Source organism: Elephas maximus, chromosome 8 (assembly GCF_024166365.1).
Source record: "Elephas maximus indicus isolate mEleMax1 chromosome 8, mEleMax1 primary haplotype, whole genome shotgun sequence".
NCBI classification, from domain to species: Eukaryota; Metazoa; Chordata; class Mammalia; order Proboscidea; family Elephantidae; genus Elephas; species Elephas maximus.
This window is the reverse complement of record NC_064826.1, coordinates 32,078,052-32,094,392: the sequence shown is the minus strand read 5'-3', so window position 1 is coordinate 32,094,392 and position 16,341 is coordinate 32,078,052. Positions and strand designations below refer to the sequence as shown.

Genomic DNA, 16,341 nt, shown 5'->3' with positions numbered 1-16,341 from the left:
TAAAATCAGGGTTCCTTTGTTTAGGATGACAACTTGAGGCAAGTGAATCCTGCAAGTGATTTGACCAAATGACTTAATAGCAATATTTTTTTTCTTTCCAGACTTCACTTCTAATGATGATTATGGGAGAACTGGAGCCCTCAGAGGGTAAAATTAAGCACAGTGGAAGAATTTCATTCTGTTCTCAGTTCTCCTGGATCATGCCTGGCACCATTAAAGAAAACATCATCTTTGGTGTTTCCTATGATGAGTATAGGTATAGGAGTGTCATCAAAGCCTGCCAGCTAGAAGAGGTAAGCAATTGTGTGAAAAATGTCTAATAATGCCTAGGAAACCTTCAAAGTACCTAAACTACGTGTTTAATTCCCTGTTCAATCAAGCAGTCAGCCTACATGTGTTAATCAGGTTTCCTCTCTGGGTAAACTACTGTGGCTAATCAGATAATAAAACACATGGCCTGCTTTCCAGAAGCTTGAAAACACACAAAAAAATAGATGCAGCTTATTTTTTAAATGACTGGCTGGTTTAATTACAGTAAAAGCTTTTTATGAACATGGTGGGAATTTTGTTCACTTATTAGTCAGACAGATGACCTCCATGCATATTTATATGGCATGCACTTTTAAAATATACTCTGAAAATTTCGTGAGAGGATTTTAATAATTTTAATAACACCATAGCCTAATGAAATAAACACTGACCTATCAGTAGAGAATCAAAGAGCAAATTGTGATTGTATCTTATCCTTTGTCCTTAAATATATAACCATAAACCTCTAGTATCTACAGTTCTCTGAAACAAAATGAAGGTGATGCTATTGACTCATTTCATAATAATATTAAGGAATGGACTAATTATCTGGAAATTACATAAAGGTATTTCAAGTGAAATTAGTATGTTCTTTGCAATCTCAACAGCTTTTAACATCGGTCTTGTGCTCTTCAATACATACATTGTATGATACAGGTGTTCAATAATTATTGATGTAAATCTTGGGGCAGAGAAGATGTTATTGTGAGGTTTGTCAGAAATATTGCCTGGATAGTGACCTGGATTTAAAATCATTATCTTTGATAGATGGCATTTGGCACTAATGGATTCCTGTAACCTTTTTGGAAAAAAAAAAGTTATGGGAATAAATAAAACGAAGCTTAAAATACAGTGCGTGAGAAAACGGAAAAAGGCTAGTGGTGAATTAGACAGAAACTATAGTTCTTACAAAAGAGGGCTACACACTTGTACAAGTGGCTCAGTACTATAGTTTTTAAAGCCCTCATTCTCTTGTTTTCTACACATTTTGAAAGCAAAATGAAAATAAAAAGTATTTTTGTTTATTTTCTGAATGTCCTGAAAAAGCATTAGATTTACTTTGAAGAAGATAATCTTCATTCCTCAAAAGTCCTTCTTCCAGGAATAGTATTTCACAACCTGGAGGTTGGAACAGTCAGAGAATTTGCTACAAAAAAAATTTTAGTGATTCTAGAGAACACAGATATTTTTCTAGGATGGGAATAGGATATAGGAGTGGTTGAACCTTGCAAGATAAATCATGGGTCTTATTAGTGAAAAATTGTTGAAGGTTTTCTTGTGTACTTTATTCCTGCTTTGAATGTAACTTTTTCCATAGAAATAGTTTTATAAATGGTGATTTGATTCCCCAAGTTAACCTGTAAAAGTATATTTAACTCATATAGAATATAGTTTTATTACTAATTTTAAGAGTTATGGGTCCCTCATCCATGGAATGAGCATTTACTAACTTCTAAACACTCTGCTGTATCCCGGGAATACCAAGTTGACTAAGACATAGTCCATTCTTCTAGGGGTTACTCTGATGGAACAACACATGATGGAATTCCAAGAGTGGCAATAATGAAACTTACGGCTTCAGTAGAGATTTTTGAGTAAGATAACCTGCTGCCGATGAGTCACTTTCGACTCATAGTGACCCTATAGAACAGAATAGAACTGCCCCATAGGATTTCCAGGGCCGTAATCTTCATGGAAGCAGACCACCACATTTTTCTCCCTCAGAGTGGCTGGTGGGTTCAAACCATCTTTCAGCTAGCAGCTGAGTGCTTAACCACTGTGCTACCAGGACTCCTTTGATTAAGATGAGAGCTACCAATAGAGAGAAGGTTAAGTGGATGTGAAGAAGTAGAAGATTAATGAATAAGTAGTCATTGAATTGTTGAAAAGATTAGATGAGATATATGTAAGGTGACTAACACAGCATCTGGTGAAAAGTAGCCATTCAGTAAAGATTAGCTCATTTCCACTTCTTTGAGATGGAAAATACTGCTAGAGCTCATGAGGTAGGAGACATGCCTGTGAGAGTCAGGTCTCGTTACAGTATGACTACTATGGGAACAAGATGGAGAATGAAGTAGTTAAGAAGAAGGAGGAATCATGAAGCCACAGAATCATGAAAAGTCATCCGTATGAATTTTGTTGTTCACAAGAGTAGTTATAAGAGAAAACTGAAGTAGTGGTCATCTGTAAATACGGTAGTTGGTATGCGTGACACAACCAGCAAAAGTTGGGTTATTCAGTGGAAGAAAACAAATGACATGAGATTCCAAAGGTAAGTGTAGGCACGTTGGGTCTATGCTCCAGAAACAGCATGGGGATTGGGAAGTGGTCCCAGTTCCTGTATCCCTTTCAGATCCACAGACACTAGTTGTGTTATCACCTTATGCCAAACACTGTATACTGTGGTAGGGGTAGAGTGGATACAAAATGAATGCTTTGTCATCCCTTCCCTTGAAGAACTTAACAGGCTGGTAAGAGAGAAATATACATAAAGAGACCATGTTGGGATAGAGGTACTGTTAGGGCACTACAGAAACCCAGCTGAGGGCTTTTAGTCTGCTTGGGCAATTCAGAGAAGGCTTTCTATAAGAACAAGCACCTTGAAAGATGAGTAAGATATGGAAAAGATATTCTAGACAGAGGAGACTGCGTAAGCAAAAACATGGAGACATGAAACCACTTGGCTTGCGCACAAGCATATTGGCAGAACCAGAGTGTAACTGGGATAGTAAGGAGTATTGAAGCTGGTGGGCCATATCCTGGGGACCTGGCATACCAGTTTCAAGAATTTGATCTTATAGATCTTTAATCAGGGGAATGACATACTCAGTTTTGTATTTTAAATATATATCACTTTGGCTATGTTGTGAGTAGCAGAATTAAGGCAAGGTTAGAAGGTTTGTGGGATAGAAAAAGAACATAGACTTTGAAATCTGACAAAGCCAGGTTACTAAAGACAGTTACATAACCTTGCTATAATTTGAGTTTTCTCCTTGCAATATGGGAATAATATTACCTATTTCATAGAGTTTGTGCATTAGGAAGTACTTAATAGGTAAAAGCAGCTATTAGTTGTAGTAATACTATTTACTATTCTGACTAGAAGGAGTAGACCAGTAGGAAGCTATTTCAGTTAACCAGGTAACGGTTGTGATGGACAAGAAGAAAGAAAAGTTCAGCAGAGGGCTTGTGAATGGACCAGGAATGTCATCTTTATGTGCCATTTGCATCCATAGGAAAGGGCATCAGGGAATATGGCCCTTCAGGGAGGAGGGAGTCCTAAAGAAATTAGAGGAGGAGAGGCATTAGTTTAGGATTTAAGATTCCTTGCACAACAGGATTCAGGAAGGTAACAGGGAGAAATGTTTAGGAAGTAGGAGTTGCAGTGAGCCATTGAGAACTGAGATGTCTGATCAAGGCAGAGAGATCACAGGTCTTGCTAGCAGAGTATTTAGAGAGGACACCACTAGATGGGATTTAATAAACACTTTTTAATAATGATGGTGACCTCTAGTCTAGTTTGTTTTTTAATGTGCAATTGACTTACTTCCCTCTTTGCCTAAAATGTCAAATAAAACAGTCAACTTTGCCTTTAAAACAATCCTCGAGCTACTGCTCCTTTCTGTCCTGCTGAGTTTTGCAACTGATTTATGCCTCCTAGTCATCGAATGACAGGCAAAAACACCCAGGTATCTTATAAATCCCTTGTATTATACCTACTCAACTACACGGTAAATTCCTTGAAAACAGCAACGTTAAAAAAAATTTTTTTTTTGTATACTCCACCTAGCACATTGATAAGCAAAATGATAAATTCTTGTTGGATGACAGTTTCAGAGATGTTTGGAAGTGGGTGTGTCAGCTGCAAGAATTTTGCTCAGAAAATGTCCTCCCATGAGCCTGACCATCTCAGGGCAGCAGATTACCACTGGGAGTAACAAATACAAGTAATTAAAAGTGCTAGACTTTTTTGACAATCAAATCGGAAGTTTCCCCTATTTTTGGTGACTTATTTTTGTATTTTGTTTTGTTAAACAAGTCTTCTCACCTTTGAAAAAGGCCCACAAGAATCTCAATGCAGTCTATTGCCTGTGTGCTGAAGTTAGGTTTTATTTTTTTAAGTTTTAATTATAGCCACATAAGACACCTACAGAACCCTTCATGGTTAAGCAGCTGCCAGCAAAGAATTCCATGATGTGTTTTCTCTGCAGCCCCTATCACCAAGTGCAAACATTCATGATTCAGTATGTTTTCATTTTGACTGCCAACGTCGATCTGTTTATTAATGTGCTACCTCAAGACTTGGAACAGGAGGGGAGAATGGAATATTCTCTTTCTCATTTTTGTGTTTTTGTTCAGCTCTAATATCTGCAAAGCACTTGCGTATGCAATGATGCTTGATGTCATAGGAATAGAGAGGTAGGTGTAACTTTGGGTGAATGGAAGAAAGCACGCACAACATATTTCACATAGTTTTCTGACTTCAGTTTGTTGTTGAAAATTCTTCACTCAGTGGGATAGCTTAAAGACTTTATCACAGGGAAGGGCATGGAGATAGTTATATGCTGATAGAATAACTTGGAATGTGTAGCCGTGAGTGAGCAAGTCATGTTCAGCTTCTTTACCTTCAGTCTTCCCCTTTTAGGAATATCTCCATGTTCTGCTTTCTACACCCTACTTTGAATCTAGATTGCAATGGAATGGATTCTTAGGCAAATTGATAGGTTTTAAAAAAAAACACCCTTATGCATCCCTGTGCCCATTAACTTATTCTTTCATTTTCCTTCCCATGTCCCAAAAATACCCTTAGAATTCTACTCAATATTTATAGCTATTGTAACTGGCAATGGTGACTTTGCTAGCATAAAAAGAAGAATCAATATAATTGGGCCCTAGTGGGTCGGCAGTTAGAATCTGCCAGGTACTCCTTGGAAACTCTATGAGGCAGTTCAACTCTGTCCTATAGGGTCGCTATGAGTTGGAATCGACTCGATGGCACTGGGTTAGTTAGGTTACTTGGACTCCCTGGGTGATGCAAACAGTTAATGTGCTTGGCTATTAACTGAAAGGCTGGAGGCCTGAGTCCATGTAGATGTACCTTGGAAGAAAAGCCTGGAGATCTACTTCTGAGAAATCAGCCATTGAAAATCCCATGGAGTGCGATTCTACTTTGACACGCATGGGGTCTCCGTGAGTCTGAATCGACCTGATGGCAACTGTTGGTTTTTTAGTTAGCTTACTTATTCTTTAAGGAGATTATAATCATATTTTGTTATTGAAAGAGGGACAAACTCCATTGTCCTTCTTTCCATTAATTTCTAGGACATTGCTTCTCCTGCCCTTTGCCAATACCATAGGCCTACCTCACAGCCCACAGCTGGCAGAAGAGAATTCTGCATTGGCCAGTGTTTGGGTCCCAAATAGTTGGACCATCTTTATTTTGTGACTCACTCTTAAACTTGATAAGTCCCTGGGTTTGGATTTTATATTAATATATGGTGGGAAGCAGGGGTGGGGAGTGTGAAAGGGAGGTCAGGGGCTTAGGGATATACTTGATTCCCACAAAGTTGTTGCAATATTTTTAGAACAAAGTTTAAGATGATCCTCCGTAAGTATTTATCAGGACAGCTGTTACATATGCATGGTAATAAAAATATTTACTGTGTAAGCTGAAGAAGATAAAATCTGCCAGTGTTTTCTATTACCCACTGCTTGACAGTTTTCATATTTCAGTCATGAGAAGAAAAACATTGGGAGGGAAGTTGGCAAGAAGTTAGTCAAAAAATCAATAAATAAAACACAACACCTGGGAGGGAAATTGGCAAAAAGTTTGAAAAACTTGGGAGGGAAGTAAGCAAAGAAATGAATTAATGACTGTTCTGGGAAATAAATTCCATCATTCAGATACCAAAGGACTAATTAAATTTGAATTTGACCTCTGAATCTTCAGGTCTGGCCAAAACTAACCTGCACCAAACTTGAGGCTGAAACCACTGTGGTAGGAGAATGCATGAATGCTCAGTTGGGAGAACTGTAAATAAAAAGGTGCCATAGAAGTTAATGGTGGCATTCAATACTAGTGAAGACATAATGGACATCTAAAACAGATAGTTGAAACCCATTGAACTATGTCCCCTAAACCAGAATAAACCATGTGAAGTGATTGTGCCTTGAACCAACCATAATTTTCTACTGATGTGTAATTAAAGAAGTTTGAAAGCACTGCCACTTATCTATTGTAATTTGAAGCAAGCGCATTTATTTTATGAAACTGGTGACCCAGAACCAAATAGAAATGCCATATTGTTTCCTGAGCTAAATGGTTATTTCACTTCATTTGAGCCCTGGTACTTAAAAATAAATAACTGCTAAGATCTCTTGGAAGAACACACATGCCTCTCCTGCTGTGCTAAGCACTTTGCACACGTTGGTCCATTTAATCCTTACTTTCCAGTGAGCCCTGATGGTGCAGTGGTTAAGAACTTGGCTGTCAACCAAAAAGTCAACAGTTCGAATCCACTGGCCGCTCCTTGGAAACCCTGTGGGCAGTTCTGCTCTGTACTGTAGGGTCATTATGAGTTGGAATAGACTCCATGGCAACTTTTTTTTTTTTTTTGGTGATAGCTCTCCTAGAGCTAGCAGTCAAAACGAAAAGGCACAGAATTTCAAAGGTATGACCTAGGTCTTTGAGTTTAGGATTGTAATTCTGGAACTAATGATTACTTCAACAAATGAGAGTTCTTAGATTGAGTAAACCAAAATAGCACCGAGATTGCCCCTCCTAGTAAGATTTGGGCAAGTCAATAGGGCAGTAGAGTAAAAAATTAATTATAACTGTCAGGGACAAAGCTATTTCTTGAAGAGATAATGAAATTAAGACTTTTACATTTCAGCCAGCCTTTCATATTTAAAACATAAAGTAAAAAATTATCCAAAGGTAAAAGTCCTACTGTGTCCTTATATATATGCCTGATGCTTTATCCCTCTTGAAGAACTGGGATCCTAGACTCTCAGTATTTTCCATTTTGAAGCAACGTCTAATTTAAGAAGACAAAGAGAAGATCTTACACTTACCTTTAGTAGCACCTTAGAATTAGGAGTGACCTCAGAACTCTTTGGTTAATTTTTAACCTCTGCAGCTGGTTCTTGAGTTTCTCACTAGGCTTCCAGCTCTATAGCAGTTAGAGAAACATTCATAAAACCTCCCCGGAAGGGGAACCTTAGTGTTTCTAAAAATTCTGAGAACAAGTATTCTCTAGCTAAAACAACCCTTGAGACATCAATTGTATTATCAATGTTAGCTTTTAGAACCAAGTCCGTAACACTTGGTTTTCATTTCAAGATTTAGTTAACCTAGATTCACTTTTAATAAATTGAAAACTTTATTTCAACAAACATTTATTGAGCTCCAATCACACCATTATGGACACATCACTGGACACACCATTTATTGAGCTCCTATGGACAGACACTCCACTGTGTTAGGCACTGTGGATGCCGCCTGCAAGTGTAATAAGGGTCTCCGTCTGCAGTGAGTTTTTGACTTACAGATATTTTTAGGGAAAACATACAGATATCCTTTCATTTAGTAAATATTTATGAATGTAAATTTTGAATAGTGACTGCAGCAGACCCTGGGAATACAATGATGAATGAGACACAATCCATGTCTTCAAGGGGCTTTCATTCCAGCAGAGATGGATAAATAAAAACCAGTGCAGTTTTTTAAGTGCTGTGATACTGGTTGGTATAAGGTCATTACATGAGGACAGAGAACGAGCATTTAATTTGTTCTTAGAAGGTCAGGGAAGGTTTCCCTGAAGTGACATCTAAACTGAGAGGTGATAGATGAGTAAGAGTCATCTGAGTTAAGAAGAACCAGAATATTCCAGAAAGAGAACAGAATGTACAAGGCCTGGAGCCAAGAGAGAACAATGTACATTAGGGGAGCTATAGTGAGTTCAGTGTGGCCGGGTGTAGGATGAAATTGGCCTGGAGCCAGGAGAGAGCATTGCACATTTGGGGAGCTACAGGTAGTACAGAAAGACTGGGGTCTGGAAAGGAAGAGATATATGGTGAGAGCTGAATGGTGAGAGGACAGCCAGATCATAAAGGACTTTATATGCTGCATTGAGGAAATTGGACTTTACATTGAGGGCCATGGGATTCATTGAAGGATTTTAAATATAGAAGTTATGATGTGATAAAGTTTGCATTTTGAAAGTTGTCTGTGGCTGCAATGTGGAGAATGAATTACGGGAGAAGAGATAGGGCTGGTGGCAGGGAGACTATTTAGGAGGTTGTTGCAAGTGATTCAGATGAAAGATAATGATGATCTGTCCTGGGTAAGAAGCAGTAGGGATAGAGAAGTAAACTGGTTTCTGAGATAATTAGAAGGTAGAGTTGATGGACAAATCATTATCTGATATGGGAGAAGAAGGGAGGAGGCAAGAGTGATGCCCAGTGATCTATCTTGGGCTGTTGGGGCAATGGTGGTACTATTCACTGAGACAGGGAATACAACAGGAGCAGGTTTGTGTGGTGAAAATAATGACTTCCATTTTGGAAGTGCTGAGGTGACTAGGGAACTTCAAAGAAGAAAGAGGTTGGGTATAGAACTAAGGAAATATTCCTGGGCTAGAGTGTGAGATGAAAGTCCTCAGCCTACGGATTGTAAATGAAGTGATAAGAGTAGATAATATTGCCAAGGAAGGGTGGGAATAGTGACAAGAAGAATGGACTGAGGACAGAATCCCTGAGGAATATTAACACCTAGGAGGTGTGCAGAGAAGAGGGGGCCGGAGAAAGATACCTAGTTAGTAGGAAAGAAAACCAGGCAAGTGTGGTGCTACAGAAGGGGAAAAAAAAGAATGTTTTCCTTGGTAGAAAATGATTAACTGTCTCATAAATGGTGGGACCAGCAATACAGTCCAAAACTTCTGACTCCTTATCATTTGTGCTATACCCTATTGGAGTTGTTGCAGATTAGAAATGAAACTTTATCTCAGACTCTAATGCTTATCCATGGAACATTGCTAACTTTAAGTTAGAACTTCATGCTAGTTAATTTCACTCTGATGGTAACAGTACTATTAAGCCATAAAGAATGTAAATCTGCCATTTGCAAAGAAGAAGAATATGATAACAAAGATTTGTGAACTAATGGTGTTGAGAATTCCATGACATAGTTTTGAAAAGCGTTTTCAGAATATTTATTTTCGTGTAAATAAATGTATTGTGGGAAAACCACCATTACTAATATACTTGAAATTTAAATAGATCATGACATTTCTGTCCAGATCTTCTCTCAAATTATCTTCCTTTCCCCCCCTCCCTTCTTCATACCCCATGACCTCCAACTTAAAATATGAAAGTCCAAGTAGATGGGTATTCTGCCAGGAGAGGAAGCCTGCTGAGGGGAGAGAGCAGGGATCCTGGGAGGAACTTCAGACAGAGAGGTAATTGGTGAATACTATAAAGCTCATTTCTTAAGCAACTGAATTATATAGCAGGAAACTTGGTTATTACTGGGGACAGGTGACACATGTTAGAAAATCAAGAACAGAACCACCTGCAAGATGAAACAGTCATGAACCAATGAAATACTGAGAAAGAAGTTCTTTCAGGGTTTGGATCTGTCCCGGCATCTTGGGTGGGCTGACTTAGAGGAGCTGTATAAGGAATTAACAGATTCCTCAGTGCCAATTCTTAGACCAAAAAAAAAACCACAACTGCATCAAAATCAACTGGAGAGCTTTTTAAAATTACAGATTTTAAAGGCCATTTCAGAGATTTTGAAATCTAGGATCCAGAACCCCACGTGTCTCTCAGTTTGTCGTACTGTAGTGGCTTGCATGTTGCTGTGATGCCGGAAGCTATGCCACTGGTATTCAAATGTCAGCAGGGTCACCCATGGTAAACATGTTCCAGCTGAGCTTCCAGACTAAGACAGACTAGGAAGAGGGACCTGTGGTCTACTTCTGAAAAACATTAGCCAGTGAAAAACTTAGGAATACCAGCAGAATATTGTCTGATATAGTGCAGGAAGACGAGCCACTCAGGTTGGAAGGTACTCAAAGTAGAGTCGACCTTAATGACGTGGTTGGAATCAAATTTTCAAGACCTTCATTTGCTGATGTGGAACAACTCAAATTGAGAAGAAATAGCAGAAAATATCCATTAATAATAGAGACACAAAATATATGAAGTATGAATCTAGGAAAACTGGAAATCGTCACAAATGAAGTGGAATGTATAAACATCAATCTCCTAGACATTGTAAGCAGCAATAGACTGATATTGACTATCTTGAATCAGACAATCATATGGTCTGCTATGCTGGGAATGACAAATTAAAGACATTGCATTCATTGTCAAAAACATTTCGAGATCTATCCTGAAGTACAAAACTATTAGGGATAAGATAATGTCCATATGCCTAAAAGGAATGCGGAAACTTGGTGGCATGGTGGTTAAGTGCTACGGCTGCTAACCAAAAGATTGGCAGTTTGAATCCACCAGGTGCCCCTTGGAAACTCTACGGGGCAGTTCTACTCTGTCCTGTAGGGTTGATATGAGTCGGAATCAACTCAATGGCAATGGGTTTGGTTTTTTTTTTTTTTAAAGGAATGCCAGTTAATTTGACTATTCAAATTTACACACCAACCACTAAGGCCAAAGATGAGGAAATTGAAGATTTTTATCAACTTCAGCAGTCTGAAATTGATCAAACATGCAATCAAGATGAATGGTTAATTCATGGTGATTGCAATGTGAAAGTTGGTGACAAAGAAGACGGATAAGTAGTTTGAAGGTATGGCCTTGTTGATAGAAACGATGTGGGAGATTGCATGATAGGATTCTGCAAGACCAGTAACTTCTTCATTGCAAATATCTTTTTTCAACAACAAAAACAGTGACTATACACATGGGCCTCTGTCTTAGTCATCTAGTACTGCCGTAACAGAAATACCACAAGTAGATGGCTTTAACAAAGAGAAACGTATTTCCTCACAGCAAAGTAGGCTAAAAGTCCAGAGTCAGGGCATCAGCCTCAGAGGAAGTCTTTCTCTCTCTGTTGGCTCTGGAGAAAGGTCTTTGTTCTCAGTCTTCCCCTGGTCGAGGAGCTTCTCAGGCACAGGGACCCCAGGTCCAAAGGACTCACTCTGCTCCCGGTGCATTTCTTGGTGGTATGAAGTCCACTTGTCTCTCTGTGCACTTCTCTCTTTTATATCTCAAAAGAGGTTGCCTCAAGACACAACCCAATCTTGTAGATTGAGTCCTGCCTCACTAACACAACCACCGCCCATCCCCCCTCATTAACGTCATAGAGGCAGGATTTACAACATATAGGAGACTCGCATCCAATGACATAATGGTGGACAGTCACACCATAATGGGAATCATGGCCCAGCCAAATTGATACACAATTTTTGGGAGGACATAATTCAGTCCATGACATTCCAGCCTTTGGCTCCCCAAAAATCACATCCTTGCAACAGGCAAAACATATTCACCCTGCCATATCATAGCAAAAGTCTTAATTCCAAGTTCAGGATCCAAAAATTCCTCTTCATCTGTGAAATCTAGAATACAAGTTATCTGCTTCCAAAAGTACTATGGAAGAACAGGCACCAAGCTAGACATTTCCATTACAAATAGGAGAAACTAGGGGAAAAGAAGGGATAACAGGCACCAAGCAAGTCAGCAGAACACGTTTTATTAGCCCTCAAGGCTTTGAATATAATCCTGTGTTCTCTGAGACAATTTGCACAATGGCCCTACCCTCTAGACTCTAGGTATTGGGCACACTTTCCAGATTCTGAGTAGAGGCCTCTTGGTCCTGGGCTTCAGCTCCACCTTCCAGGCTCACTGGGACAGCACCTCCACCTCCTCAGCTTTAGGCACACCATTCTCCTGGTCCATCTGAATGTCTACTCCACCCTTAGAAACACCAGAGGCCTTGGCTCCACCATGGAACCCCAGAGGTCGTAACCATACCTTTTGAGACTGAGGCAGCTCAGCTTCTTGTGTTCCTTGTCTCTTCAGCTTCTGCATCCTGGTTTCTTGGCCTCTCGGCTCCTCGGGCCTCACACTCACATCTACCCTGCTGGGGCAGGTGTTCCAAAGCTTTGTAGCTTCACCAATAAGTTCCTGGAGGCACCCCACTCTGCCAGGAATCCTTCTGTGCACAGGCACTCAGCTTTCTTGATCCACGGATTGGCAAGCCTAGGTCCACCGATAAGTGTCCGGTGGCATCCTACTCCACCGGGAAGCCTCCTGTGCACAGACACTCAGCTCTCTTACTCCATGGATAGGCCCCAGCACCGTCTCATGCAGGTCTCCTGGTTCTGCTGCTGCTGATTGCTGCTGCCACTCCTCTATCCATTCACAGTTTCAAAACAGCTTCCAAATTTTAGGTATCTGTTAGGGCAGTACCCTACTCCTGGTACCAAATTCTGTCTTAGTCAACTAGTGCTGCTGGAACAGAAATACCACAAGTGAATACTTTAGCAAAGGGAAATTTATTTCTTTACAGTAAAGTAGGCTAGAAGTCCAAATTCAGGGTGTCAGCCTCAGAGGAAGGCTTTCTCTCTCATCGGCTCTGGAAGAAGGTCCTTGTCCTCAATCTTCCCCTAGCTGAGGAGCTTCTCAGGTGCAGGGACCCCATGTCCAAAGGAGGCTCTCTGCTCCCGGTGCTGCTTTTTTGGTGATATGAGGTCCCCCTGTCTCTCTGCTCGCTTCTCTCTTCCATATCTTAAAAGAGATTGCCTCAAGACACAACGCAATCTTGTAGATTCAGTCCTGCCCTACTAACATAGTATAACATAGTCATAGAGGCAGGATTTACAATATATAGAAGAATCACATCAGATGACAAAATGGTGGACAGTCACACAGTAGTGGGAATCATGGCCCAGCCAAACTGATATACACATTTTGGGGGGGACATAATTCAATCCGTGACAACCTTGCCAGATGTGGAAAGAAATGATGGAAAAGCTCGATATTGTCAGTCAGAACAAGGGAAGGGGCTGACTGTGGAACAGAGCATCAATTGCTCATATGCAAGTTCAATGTAAAGCTGAAGAAAATTAGAACAAGGTCCCAAGAGCCAAAGCACAACCTCGAGTATATCCCACCTGAATTTATAGACCACCTCAGGATTAGATTTGGTGCGTTGAACACTAATGATCAAAAACCAGATGAGTTGTGGAATGACATCAAGGACATCATACATGAAGAAAGCAAGAAGTCAGGAAAGGAAGAAAAGACCAAAATGGATGTCAGAGAAACTATGAAAGTTGCTCTTGAATGTTGAGTAACTAAAGCAAAAGAAATGGTGAAGTAAAAGAGCTGAACAGAAGATTTCAAAGGGCGGCTCAGGAGGACAAAGTAAAGTATTATAATGACATATGCAATAACTTGTAGTTAGAAAACCAAAAGGGAAGAAGATCATGCTCAACATTTCTCACGCTGAAAGAAATGAAGAGGAAATTCAAGCCTTGAGCTGCAATATTGAAAACTCCTATAGGGAAAATAAACAACACAGGAAGCATCAAAAGAAGATAGAAAGAATACACAGAGTCACTATACCGAAAAGAATTGGTCGACGTTCAGTCATTTCAGGAGGTAACATGTAATCAAGAACCAATGACACTGAACGAAGAAGTCCAAGTTGCACTGAGGACGTTGATGAAAAACAAGGCTCCGGGAAGTGACAGAATATCAAATGAGATATTTCAATGAACAGATGCAGTGTAAGAGGTGCTTACTTGTCTATGCCAACAGCTACCTGGCCAACTGACTGGAAGAGATCCATATTTATGCCTATTCCAAAGAAAGGTGATCCAACTGAATGTGGAAATTATCACACAATATCATTATTATTTTTTATCATTATTATCACACACAAGTAAAATTTTGCTGAAGATCATTCAAAAGTGGTTGCAGCAGTACATCTACAGGGAACTGCCACAAATTCAAGCTGGCTTTAGAAGAGGACGTGAAACCAGGAATATCATTGCTGGTATCAGATGGAGCCTGGCTAAAAGCAGAGAATACCAGAAAGATGTTTACCTGTGTTTTATCGACTACACAAAGGCATTCAACTGTGTGGATCATAACAAATTATAGATAACATTGTGAAGAATGGGAGTTCCAGAACACTTAATTGTGCTCATGAGGAACCTGTACATAGACCAAGAGGCAGTCATTTGAACAGAACGAAGGGATACTGCGTGGTTTAAAGTCAGGAAAGGCGTGTGTCAGGATTGCATCCTTTCACCATACTTATTCAGTCTGTATGCTGAGCAAGGATTCTGTGGGAAAAATATTAAATGACACGGGAAGCATCAAAAGAAGCTGGAAGAAATACACAGAGTCACTATACCAAAGAGAATTCATCGATGTTCAACCACTTCAGCAGGTAAATATGATCAGGAACCAATGGTGCTGAAGGAAGAGGTCCAAGCTGCATTGGAAGCATTGGCGAAAAACAAGGCTCCAGTAATTGACAGGATACAAACTGAGATGTTTTAACAAACGGGTGCAGTGCTGGAAGTGCTCACATGTTTATGCCAAGAAAATTGGAAAACAGCTACCTGGCCAACCAATTGGAAGAGATCCGTTTTTATGCTTATTCCAAAGAAAGGTGATCCAACCAAATGTGGAAATTATTGCACAATATCATTAATATCATACCCAAGTAAAATTTTACTGAAGATCATTCAAAAGTGGCTGCAGCAGTACATCAACAGGGAACTTCAAGAAATTCAAGCCAGGTGCAGAAGAGGACGTGGAACAAGGGATATCATTGCTGATTGTTGATGGATCCTGGCTGAAAGCAAAGAATACCAGAAAGATGTTTACCTGTGTTTTACTGACTATGCAAAGGCATTCGACTCTGTGGATCATAACAAATTATGGATAACATTGGGAAGAACGGGAATTTTAAAACACTTAATTATGCTCATGAGGAACCTGTACATAGACCAAGAGGCAGTTGTTCAAACAGAACAAGAGGATACCGTGTGGTTAAAAATCAGGAAAAGTGTGCATCAGGGTTGTATCCTTTCACCATACTTATTCCATCTGTATGCTGAGCAAATAATCTGAGAAGCTGGACTATATGAAGAAGAACTGGGCATCAGGACTGGAAGAAGACTCATTAACAGCAGATGGCACAACCTTGCTTGCTGAACACAAAGAGGACTTTACCCAATTACTGATAAAAGTCACAGACTACAGCCTTTAGTATGGATTATGCCTCAACAAAAAGAAAACAAAAATCCTCACAACTGGATCAATAAGCAACATCATGATAAATGGAGAAAAGATTGAAGTTGTCAAGGATTTCATTTCACTTGGATCCACAGTCAATGCCCATGGAAGCAGCAGTCAGGAACTCAAACAATGCATTTGCATTGGGTAAAGCTGCTGCAAAAGACCTCTTTTGTGTGTTGAAATGCAAAGATGCCACTTTTAGGACAAAGACAGGCCTGACCCAAGCCATGGTGTTTTCAATCACCTCATATGCTTTCGAAAGCTATATAATGAATAATGAAGACCTGAAGAAGAATCGACACCTTTGAAATATGGTGTTGGTGAAAAATATTGAATAATACCATGGGCTGCCAGAAGAACGAACAAATCTGCCTTAGAAAAAGTACAGCCAGAATGCTCAGTAGAAGCAAGGATGGTGAGACTTCTTTTCACAGACTTTGGACATGTTATCAGGAGGAATCAGCCCTGGAGAAGAACTTCATGCTTGGTAAAGTAGAAAGTGAAAAAGAGGAAGACTCTCAATGAGATGAATTGACACAGTGGCTGCAACAATGGACTCAAGTATAACAAGGATTATGAAGATGACACAGTACTGGGCAGTGTTTTGTTCTGTTGTACATTGGGTTGCTATGGGTTGGAACCAGTTCAGTGGAACCCAAAACAACAACAAGAATGCAGAAATCTGTATGCAGACAAGTCTAACGTAGAGAAAAAAGTAAATAGGATCCTTTGTTTCTAATATCT

General features: G+C 39.8%; 1 protein-coding gene across 1 annotated transcript in view; it reads left to right on the top strand.

Moving 5' to 3' along the window:
* The window catches only part of CFTR (CF transmembrane conductance regulator), a 210,231-nt gene that overhangs the window by 93,885 nt on the left and 100,005 nt on the right, over positions 1 to 16,341 (top strand). Inside the window, exon 11 of the mRNA XM_049893700.1 lies at positions 102 to 293. Coding sequence (XP_049749657.1) covers positions 102 to 293 — 192 coding nt within the window. The remainder of the gene's footprint in view (positions 1 to 101; positions 294 to 16,341) is intronic.